We start from the raw sequence: 11,854 nt of genomic DNA, 5'->3' as shown, positions 1-11,854 counted from the left end.
CCCCCCCCCCCCCGGCCCTGGGTTGCCTAGACGCCTCGGCGCCTATGCTTTCTAGCTCTTTCTAGTGAATGGAATAGAAGTTCTTTCTAGTTACTCAATTCTTCAATCAAGATAAGATCCCCCCCCCCCCCAACCCGATCACCCTAACCATTTAAAGCTCATGTAAAGAAAGATTTCTTAAAATCCTACAAAATAATTGGATGTTATTTTGTATTCAGATCCCATGATAAAAATCCTCCTTTGTTAAGTGAAGGTAAGGTAAGAATCAAAACTGCAGGGAATGGATCCCAACTGTAGTCTTCCGATTTAAAGAAAACAATATGATTGCAATAACCTTGCAATCCACAGTAAGGAACACAAAATTAAAGAATCATTATCCAGTGCTGGTTCAACCTATGCGGGGTCCTAGGAGGGTGAGTTTGGAGTGGGTCCTAGACTTTGGCAGCTCAAACCCCACATTGAACCTTTTACCATTGCTATTAGCAGCACAAAATTGCTTATATCAATTTCAGGATATATCAAGTGGACAGTAGGCTTAGGCATCTGGAGGAACCCCTCATTGGATTAGACTTCATGGAATCAGAAGTTCCTAAGAAGGCAACAAAATAGGGGGATATTGTCCATGTGTGTTATGTAAGTCATTGAACCTTCACAATCAAAAATGGGCTCTGGATGATTATCCTGATAGTCCAATATGATGAATGTAAATTTCCTTTTGACTTCTTTTTACACTACATCAAATTTTATAGCTTATTTTAATTGATTGGCTAACATTGAAGTATTTAAATGATAGATGCCAAGTTGATTCTCCATCATTAGCTGGCTTTCGAGTGTTGTTGTCACACGTGTTATGTTACTTTCTATGCTTTTGCAGCAAAAGGAGGTTTGTTGAGCATCAGGCTGAAGATTGGTGGAAGGAAAACAAAGATAGGGTACTTAAGAAGTACAGCCCAGGGAAGGGCCATACCCAAACAGGATCATCAGGCAATGTAGCAACGGCTGCTGAGGAAGATGAGGCAACACCATCTTCTCACACATAGATGGTTGATACAAAAGACCAAAAGTTAAATAAGTAGAAAAGCCGATTTGTGAATTGATGGATACATTTGTTGTAATCATTCTCCTAGTTCAGATTAAGGAAGTAATTTCTTTTTGGAAGGATGACAGAAAATTCACCCTTTCTTTGTTTACAGTGAGAAGATGGTGACACAACAGATATCGCAAGGTAGATAAGCTTGCCTGTAATTCTTTTATTCCTTTTACCATTAAGTTTGTATTATTCTTGCCTCGTCAACACTAGTGTACAGTATTGTAAATCTGTTCATGTCACATACAGACCCCTATAGTGGTGAAGTGAGTTGATTTTCCTTGCATGGTACTGATTTTTTTCGTTTTTCTATTTTTCTTAGAGAGAGAGAGAGAGAGACATTGCTAGCACAATACTATAAAATCAGATGTTACCAGTAGGAGAATTGCCAACATATTTTCATATAATCTGTCATGAATGAACCCACCCAAGGATGGTAATGGATGGTTATATCGGGTACCAATCCGGCCCGTCGCACTCCACGAGTACCTGCTTTTTAGGGGTAAATGCATAAGCTGAATTCTACAATGCTTGGCAAACCAAAATTCAATTTTAGGGCTTGGTTCAGATAAACAATTAAACTCTCGGCATGGAACATCAATTAACAATGCAGAAATACTATTACGTGCACACAAGGGGAGATGAGATAAAATAGGGAGAAAAAGAAAAATAAAATATAAAAGAGAAAATTAAGAGGGATGTAGAAGAAATAAGAGATAAAATAGGTGATTTGGCCTTACAGACAAAGCCAACGCGTCCGGCTTAGGGTGAGGAAACCTACCCCATCTCATCAGAGATAATTTTGGGATTTTCAACTCTATCTTCATTCCTTTATTTTTGCTGATATATAGGGTTAAAAAAAGCCATTACACCACATTCCACCATTCTCACATCTTTACACATAATAGATAACTACCACCCACTATTCTATTACACAATAACTTATCAATAACTAAATAATTAAATATTCCTAAATATTCTACTAATCTCCGTTCATAGCTTCAATGTAATAATATGACGGTAACAAATAGTCCAGTCAATTTGTATAAATAGAGTTAATTTACAATATTAGAATGTCTACTAGTCAGTTTCCTTCATCAACAGCTTCACATAAAAGAAAAAGGTGCCTTCCAACTATAGACCTGACGGAAGCATCACCAAGTGCTTCAAGACAAGCCTTTCAAGCGAAAACAGCACTTTCAGAATGCTTCTGTTTAATATTACGTTCTTAAGCTCATTGCCAGGAGTAAAAATTCCAGGCGGTGCACTATTAATGGTGATAAGGACAGTAATTAAGAAAAAAAAACATTATTTTGCCTTCAGAAAATGACTATTCAAGGTATAAAAGATGAAGCTCAAGCTGCTTGACACTAATTACATTATTACCATTTATGTGGAGAAAAGGTGGGACAACCCCTTTATCAAAGAATAAGGGCACACAAATCCCTCCATATAAGTAGAACAAAAGAAAGCAAAGGAAGACGAGAGTGAAAATATGTTTTCAGAGAACAAGTCATCATCACAAAATAATTTTAAGGACTGGTTTCCTGCACCCACGGTGAATGGGAACACACTAGGAGGGTCAGGAGCACGAGCGCTGTAAGGGGGGGCATTTTCAAGTGGCTCACATACCCCATGGATCATCGGATGATTAGGTCCAGAAAAACTTTGTCCTAACTTTAATATGGAAAAGTATTTTTTGTGGGGAGTGTGGTTCTTGCGTGTGCGTGAAGGTTAATGGAAGCATCCACAAAGCTATCATTTTCAATTCCATGGGGATCGTTCGTATCCCCCCTCCCATGTCTAGGTGTAGGGGTCACCCTTCCACACAGAAACATTTTTCTCTTTAATATATAAACTACCATATCGAATCATCCGAAGTTTTACATTAACAAGATTAACCATGACATTGATGTTCTATTTTACTGAATAATCAATAGTTTTTTTCTTTTTTTAAGCAGAATATACAAACCCACCATTTCACACCCTTAATGAAGGGGGGCTACTTCCCCTCCCACATCTTACTTTTAAGCTCTCTTCCTTCATCACATTTTGTTAGATTTCCATAATGACACTAAGAAATGATGCATTCCTTAGTAACTTTTAGTTCTCTTTTAACTATTTTTGGTAATAAAGAGAATAAAAGAAAAAAAAGTATAATTTTTTGTACTTTTTTCTTAGTTTAAGAAATTCTCATTATGCTTGGCATGTCCTGAAATATGAAATAAGAGAAGATTATTTTTAAAATTTCAAAATTCACCTTGAAAATGGTGAAATTCTCTTTTGCTGCAAAAAAAAAAAATATATATATATATATATATTATTAAAAACACAAAAAATTCAAAAACTTTTCTTTTCTTTATTTCTAATGGTAGACAATCATACATACTTTTCTTATTTTTTTACCATTTTATTTCTTTTTTTTTTTTTTTTTATTTCATTTTTTTCTTCTATACAAAACATAGCCTTAATGGCTAAAAGAAAACCACCTTTGGCAATAGAAATGCAAAACAATTGTTTGCTCATAAATCCTGCATGGAGGCATCTCATAAAAATGAGATAGTTTATGTGCTATAAGCTTTTCTCTGGCCATTATCTCTAGTTTCTATTTTCTTCAAGTTTTTTGGTGGTTTCTGCGAGAAGTACAAACGATAAAGTTAAGAAATGACATTTGATGTGATTTTTTTTTAAATGCAAAAGAAATGACATTTGATGTGATTTTTTTTTTAAATGCAAAATAAAAACTTCAATTAAGATAACCAAAAAGTGTTCACACCTGGGCTGTATTTGATGGTCAAGAAAAGAAAATTGTACTGATTTTGTACGGTTTTCTTGCAGGTTTTTTCTTTATATTTGGTTGTCACCGGCGGATAAAAAATTCACTATCAAAATTTAAAAAATCGTCATCAGCGGAGTGAAGTTCTCTCACGGCGCCAGAAAAAAAATACTACCGATTAAACAAGATAACTTCAATTCGCCAAGAAAATTTGAGAGAGAGAATGTGTCTATGCAGGGGAGATAGTTGCAGTGTTTCCAATTAGGATTCAATTACTTAAGATGGGTCTTGATCAGAGGTCTCTTGATTTGAAGGGTAGGGATGATAATATTGGAGAAACAAAACATTGCATACATGACTTGTTGTGTAGTGGAAGAGAGAGAGAGAGGGAGAGTAGGAACATTTGAGGGGGCTTCTTGGTTGCAGAGATCGTTGGGATCGAATAAGGGCTAGATCTGAAGGTTTCGCTGCTCATTGAGAGCACACCAGAGAGATGGAATTAAAAAAAAAAAAAAAAAAAAACAAAATAGAAGATAATGACAAATTTTTCACTCTCGTGGTGGCATTTTATTTACCAAGGTTTTAAAAAAAATAATAAAAAATAAAAAACCAAGGAAAAGAGAGAAGTGTCGTGTGAGGTGTGTCAGTGTGTGTGTGAGAAGTAAAATGGTGTTTGTTGGGTCAGAGAAACAATGAAAATGATTGGTTGAATTTATTATTATTATATAATTTTATATCATTTAAATATAAAAATTTCTTTTCTTTTCTTCTCTTCTCTTTCCTTTTCTATTGAAAACAAGCAAGTAGAATTTTTTTTTTTCTTTTCTATTCTTTTCTTCTCTTTTCTTTTCAAGTTTCTTTTTTCTGTTCTTTTCTTTTCTTTTCTTGGCTACCAAACACAGCCGAGATTCAACATCTGAATTTGCAAAACTATCTTCCCCAACCAAATCATTTGCCAGCATTGCTAAGGCACTATTACAGATCTGTTACACTTTATCATATTTACAGACTCAAAATATGATGAGAGTTTTTGAGCAATCAGATAGCAAGATAAGCATATCCCAAGGCCATCTTTCTTGCCTGTCTTGTGCCGACCAGTCCACCACTTGCTTGCAATCAGTCCATAACTCTATTTCCTTCCATCCCTGCTTCAGAGTCGCCTAATTTCCTTGTAAAAGAGCCCTAACTTCAGCATTTTGAGCACTCTGCAAAACCATAATCAACCTAAGCTAAAAAAAAGATAAAAGAGTTTAACAAGAAAACTGATGCCCAACCAGCTCCCCCAGTTTGTTTTTCATAACTGCCCTCACAAATTATCACTAATCGATCGACAGGTGATATCTCATTGTAAGGATCAAAAGAAGCTGTCCCAACTTTAAGAGATCTTCACTGAACTTCTCATCAGGAAACACAATTTGATTAATATCACCAATTAACACAAAGGGTAAAGAGATAGTAGATAAGAAACCAGAGAGATCATGCCACAGAGGTTTAGGTAACAACTTCCAAGCGACATATATTTAGTCTCAAACAGAAACAACAAATCAGGTCAATGCTTAGAAAAATGATGACTAAGCACCACCTGAGCTAAATCCACATCTCAAAAGTAAGAAAGTATATTCCAAGGCTATATGGGTAAGTCCACAGAGAATTAACAGAGAAATCCTTCAATTTAGAACACCTTCTACATCGCATCCAGTCAACCACTCTCTCAGTGCCCCCATCCACAGAGATGGCAAAAGACAATAAGCCATTCCACCACCAAACAAGAAAAACAAGGATTTTAACACAATCCCATCTACCACCATTGGAGATGCACCAATACCAAGATTGGCAAAGGGAGAGCTAGAACCAGAAAACCATCTCCCAACAAATCACAGTCCTTCAGTTCAACAACTACCCAAAATCAATCAACCAAGAACCGTTCAAGAGAAAACCAAATTGCAAAAGTGACAAAGTCCAGCACCTATGCCATCAAAAAGTAACAGAAAGCAGGGGCATGGACAGGTGTTGCTCGGAGAAGGGAAGGTGGAAGTAGGGGGTAAAAATATAAAAAGATATGACAAAGGAGGGTTCGATACTATTTTGGGTATTTTTGTGGGTAGTTTAGTAAAAGAGAACTCAAAAGTGGGTAAATCTTGTAACTTTTCCAACCAGAAAACCATTTGGAAGTGATATCATGCAGTGATGTCATATATCAGGATATGTAGAACAAAACTATGAAAAGAATAAATAAATAAATAAACTTTTACCTATTGGTCCCACATTGGAAAACTACGGTTTTGTTTGAGAAAGTACTATAAATAGATATGACCAAAAGTTCTTGTTTGTTTGAAACTAGGAATGTCTAGTGTAGTCGTGGACACTGTTAGTAAAAACTGTTTTAAATACATTTTCGTTTTTTAGTGTATAAAACACATTTTTCGTATGCTTCTTAAAGATACTTAAAAAAACAGTAAACGGCAAGTATTCTCGTTCCAATCACGTTTAAAACGTGTTTAAACACGTTCCCTCTTTTTCAGCATTTTTTAAGACTTAATTTGTTGAACATAATGTCTACTTAATTAACCATATCTCTCTCTCCCTAACTCTGATATACCTGGTTCTTTCGCCGACTTGAAGCTAATTAAATTACCTATATTTCTCATAATATCATCTTCAACTCAATATCATTGTATAGATCCCAAAATTGAGATACAAACTAATACATTTGCTAAAAAATGTTTCTAAAGTGATGACTCCTAACTCAAACTGAACATACATTACTCCAAGAGCAAATTGACTATGTTGACAACAGTGAACAACATCATAGTCAAGCCACATTGCTCAATAAAACTTGGACATATGTGGTGTATGAATTTAGAATTGGTAGTCGATGATATTCAATTATATGTCATAAAACTTATAATGAGACATGAGATATATATGCAATAGTGTTGGATACCGTAGTTATTTTGAACATAGATGCAAGTATTAATGTAATAATTCCTTAATTTATATCAGTATAGTACCATTTTTTTGGTTTCGTTTGTTTAAAATCTACATGTTTAAAACCCGTACCTTTCGTTTTGTATTTTTTACCGTTCTCTATTTTTTTTTTACCTTTTATTTAACCATATTTTTGGAAAAAAATTACTGTTTAAAACCCATACCATCCGTTTCTTTTTTTTTTTCTTTTTTGCCGTTACCGTTTTTGCTAACAGTGGTTACGGATGTTGTAGCTAACTAGTTTATCTCAGTATGCTTTTGCTATAAGAAGTTTAGGTGTCTGTTGATAACTTTTTGGTTTACAGAATTGCAGTGAAAATATATTGCTATGGTTGTGATCCGATCTTCTTGCTTGGTGATGATTTCTATTGTTGTTCTACCAAAAAAAAGAGATGATTTCTATTGTTGTTGAGCACCTTAAGAGTATCTTAACAGATCAGCTAAGGAATGACCCAATTCTGGCTACAATTTTAATCTAGGTACTTGTATATAAAATTCATATTATACGATCATCGAATAGAACTATCTTGTATTGTTTGTCCATAATTTCACGTTGTCTATGGCATGCAAGGAATACAACAACTATTATTATTAGCTTATCCCAATTAAATGGGTCTGTTACATGAATTCGAAATGAAAAAATAAAAATAAAAAGATGCAACACAAGAGAACTAAAATGAAGAGAAAAAATGAGGTAAGAGAAGAAAATAAAGCACTAATCAAACAAACCCATAAATGCTTTGCGTTCTCTATGGCATACAAGGAAATGTCGGTGAAACAAGCCTATAAATGCTTATTTGATCCAATTTTATTTACATGGAATGTGAGATTTTTTTAAACCATTTTTGTGAAAAAAAAAAAAAATGACAACGAGGGCTTAACAATTCCTTTGAGAAGTTATCCCATGTGAAAGAATTATGTCAAACCTAAGAAGCAAATCCATCATCACAAGTCCCTTCTAATGTAGATACAAGCTAATGTGATGGTGCCTTCAATTTGTATTGGTGGTTGGGTGATGATATCGTGTTAATTTCTCTCAGCAATCACAAGGTATTACAACACAATATATGGTGCCATCAAAAAAGGTTTAGAAGGAGCAAAAACAGAAGGGAATCACCCAGAGCTTTGCCAAGTGGATTCTCATATTAAGGATGTCAAAAGACTCGAAACCAAATCCAAATCAAAGTGGTTTACCAAAATTGAACTAAAATATTTACATCAAAATCATAAAATCGTTCAATAAATAGTTCGATTATGAATTTAAAATTGAGATTTTTTTTTGGGTAAAAATTGAGACCATTTAGTTAATCTGTTTAAATCAAACCATTTAAACAATTATAAAACTGTTTTAAGTAAATTATTAAACTCTACCAAAAAAAGTAAATTATGAAACCAATTAACATATATATGATAAGTTTAAATCATTCAATTTTAAGTTTACATTCATTTAAAAAAAAAAAAAAAATAGGATCAATTACTCAAACATCTTGTAGGTCACATTCGTTGATAACTCAAAAAATTGAAAATTTTATTTGAACCACCCTTGCACTTGTCGGTTAATCAGCCACTGGTTTGGAGATGATGTCATGGATTGAAAACTCTTAAATACCAAAGGGTAGTAAATAGACTTTTCAACCCTTAACTACAAAACTTTTCTTTCTATCCATTTGATGTTTAGAGAAGTCACTTAACAGTTACGCTTCAGTGTCAATTTTGTAAACAAGCATCCTTCGTCTTTCCCAGCAACTGGTCCTGTAGGTGCAACGACTGCGTGAGAAACAACCAAAGCCAGAGAGCAAATGAACAACGCCATTACCATTACTCTCTGATAACCTTCTCCATCACTTCCACTACTGCTTGAAGTCTTGAACCATCAAAGACATAAGCTTTAAATGAAACAAAGATCAGAGAGAGAGAGATAGAGCAACGAAAGACACGAGTTGCAACCCACAAGTATGGCCTCCGAGAAAGCCTTGGTCCATCACAGAAGTAATAAGAACCTGCAACTATCAAACATTTTCCATCAATTTAATGTGTCGATAAATCAAAAATTGAAAATTTTACTAATTTAGAAGCAGAATTTGAGTTGGGATTCTTTAATTCTTACATCTCTGTTATCAATATGCTCTCTCTCTCTTTGTCATCTTCTAAATAAGGCTACGACAAAGCAGAATTGTTGCTTGACAGAAGGGAATGATGGGCTCTCGAGTCTTTCAGGCTATATTGATTATGAAAAGCCCCAACACTCCATGTCTCCATGGAGACACGACACAAAGCTTATCGATCAAAATGGAAGCTTCAATTTGCTACCTTTTCAAATCCACTGTAATTACACTCAAATGGATCTTCGATCAGGCATGGTTGGAAGGAAGATGGTTCGTACAGGGGAGGGCGGCGATTAGGACTCACCCCAAGAAGGAAAGGATTGAGAGGAGCATCTAACACAATAATACACCATGGTATATCATAATGTGGATCATAGATAGTGATGGCAACAAATTTAGAACCAATAAAAACAGAAATGATATTTACCACAAAGGAGCCAAGGATAAAGGTAAGGGATGAACACGGGAACACAGAGGTTTAGGTAACAACTTCCAAGCAAGGGACATATTTAGTCTCAAACAGAAACAACAAATCAGGTCTGTGCTTAGAAAAATGATGACAGCACATCTCAAAAGTACGAAAGTATATTCCAAGGCCATATGAGTAAGTCCACTGAGAATCAACAAAGAAATCCTTTAATTCAGAACACCTTCTACATCGCATCCAGTCAACCACTCTCAGTGCCTCATCTACAGAGATGGCAAAGACAATAAGCCATTCCACCACCAAACAAGAAAAGCAAGGATTTTCTTCACAATCCCATCTACCATCATTGGAGATGCACCAATACTAACTTTGGCAAGGGGAAAGCTAGCACCAGAAAACCATCTCCCAACAAATCACAGTCCTCCAGTTCAACAACTACCCAAAATCAATCAACAAAGAACCTTTCAAGAGAAAACCAAATTGCAAAAGTGACAAAGTCCAGCCCATTTCAGACTGGTTTAAAAAATACCCATCTTGGATTAGAATTGACACAGCACTGCCGACCAGCCGGCTGCAAACCAACAGCTTGACTCAAGGCCACCCCCGGTGGCCAAAAGAGGAGAACCATAGGAAAAGCCGAGGGGTTCCCAGCGAAAGTCTCTACGAACGAGACCAATCACTGCACATCACAGAATCCAAAATTTTGAGACTTCATCAAAATGATAGAAGATAACCACCAGGAAGGTGAAAATTATAGCCTCAGATAGAGAGGAAAAACAGGATAGCTTTGAAAAACAAGGCCACAACCAGTAAAAACTTTCAACAAGAACACCCACCACAACCACAAAAAGATTACCGAGTTGAAACTCCAACTACACTGGAGCATCAAGTCAACAGCTGCTCCTATGAGCATGAGGAAACACAATCAACAATGTCAGAAATGCCGCAACATGACCTAACATGCCGATGGACCCATCCATGGCCTATATATGTAACAAATAAGGGGGTTTAGGGAATCACTTTCTAAGGAAGGAAAACCAATTTCATTTCTGGATCTTTTCTCTCTTCTGCACCGTTCCCATATTTTTCTCCTCCCTCTTGCTCGCTTGAGTTCATATAAGCTACAGAAAAATGCAGGTGAGAGATCGGAGAGAATGGAGGTTGGAGGGGTGCTCCTCCTCCCCCTCTGCGAGGATTCCGGTGGGCGCAGGGGTCTGCAGAGGGGTAGGAGAAGGGTGGTGGGCTGGGTGAAGGATATGTTTCAGAAGAAAAAACGAGGATGGGGGCTTGCTGTCGTTTTCATAGAAGAAGGTATATGACAACGGAAAGATAAAGACTCAGAACATAGTGGAGTGGGTGGAGTGGGGTGGTAGAGAAGGACGGAAGGAAAGGGGGAAAAAATCGTCCGTGGAGACGACACCTGGCGGAGACTGGCGGAGAGGACTTCGGATGCTGACACGTGACACTTGTCGATCCAACGGCTGATGATGAAGAGAGAATTTGGGGTCTCAAAAGTATGGATTTCGGGTCAAAACCGTTCCATATCCTCTCCCTTTCAAACCCTCCTCTCTTCGTCTACGAGGGATTTGTAGCGAAACCCTCTCCGCCATCTCCCTCTTCTGTCTTCCTCCTCTCTCTCGAGTTTACATTCACTGTTGCAAGCCTCTCTTTTCTTCTTCTTCCTATCTACTATTACTTCCTTTCTATAACAATGGTTTTTGCTATTTTTCTTCAGAATTTCGTTTCTGCAATCTCAAGCAGCAGCAATGGTGCCCGTTCTTCCGGAGTAATTCTGGGCTTTGCTTGAAGTTGAAGAAGGCTTCTTCTAGTCCTTCCTTACATCCTTTCTAGAAGCAAAGAGATTCAAGTTATTCTCCTTAGCTCTTCATCTATCTCTATCTGCTCTTGTTTGCACTCTTCACCACAGAATGGTGTATCCCCTCTGTAAACAAATTAACCCATAATACCAATCAATCAGCCCACATCAGCAAACCAAAAGGGAAAATCCAATTTAAGTAACTACCCCTTCTAATTGAAGCATTGAGACAAGATGATTTCATTAGCACTGGTAGATGATGATTCCTTAAGAACCCAGCTTCCATATCTACAAGAGATGAAAGAAAATAAATACGGAACGATTCATGAAGATCGATAAGCATGTACGACAAACACTACAAAACACGTTTTAGGCATACCTGAATCCATGGCTGAAGAATAAGAACTCCTCAATGTCTTCTTGTATACTCCTCGTACAACACGATCAATGTTGGTTTGGTCTACCATATTTCCCTTTTGCTTTTGGTCGTTAGCCTCACTTAATTGGTTAGTGATAACTATATATAGGGGTGAGGGTAGGGACCAACCCTGCAATAAAATTAGGGTTTCCTCCCCATTAAGGAAATAATACCTTAGGTCCACACATAGTAATAAATATTTCATATTATTAAGGTGTGCTAATAGAATCCAATATC

General features: G+C 36.4%; 1 protein-coding gene and 1 long non-coding RNA gene across 5 annotated transcripts in view; one reads left to right on the top strand and one right to left on the bottom strand.

The window, feature by feature from the left end:
- LOC122067777 (PH, RCC1 and FYVE domains-containing protein 1-like) overlaps positions 1–1,373 on the top strand; it is a 29,068-nt gene extending 27,695 nt beyond the window's left edge. For all 3 annotated transcript variants that reach the window (XM_042631609.1, XM_042631611.1, XM_042631610.1), the window contains one exon: positions 875–1,373. In XM_042631609.1, the coding sequence (XP_042487543.1) occupies positions 875–1,040 (166 nt within the window). In that variant the 3' untranslated portion in view covers positions 1,041–1,373. The remainder of the gene's footprint in view (positions 1–874) is intronic.
- A 6,981-nt stretch (positions 1,374–8,354) lies between these two features.
- Positions 8,355–10,719, bottom strand: LOC122067778. 2 transcript variants are annotated; one of them, XR_006136875.1, is made up of 2 exons: positions 8,959–10,719; positions 8,355–8,857 (listed from the first exon to the last, which is right to left on the bottom strand). It is a non-coding gene; the product is annotated as an uncharacterized LOC122067778 (long non-coding RNA). The 2 variants fall into 2 exon arrangements; XR_006136874.1 differs by having other exon boundaries at positions 8,355–8,851.
- Positions 10,720–11,854: the final 1,135 nt, after the last annotated feature.

This window comes from Macadamia integrifolia, unplaced genomic scaffold, assembly GCF_013358625.1.
Source record: "Macadamia integrifolia cultivar HAES 741 unplaced genomic scaffold, SCU_Mint_v3 scaffold3120, whole genome shotgun sequence".
NCBI lineage: Eukaryota > Viridiplantae > Streptophyta > Magnoliopsida > Proteales > Proteaceae > Macadamia > Macadamia integrifolia.
This window is presented reverse-complemented; position numbering and strand designations above follow the sequence as displayed.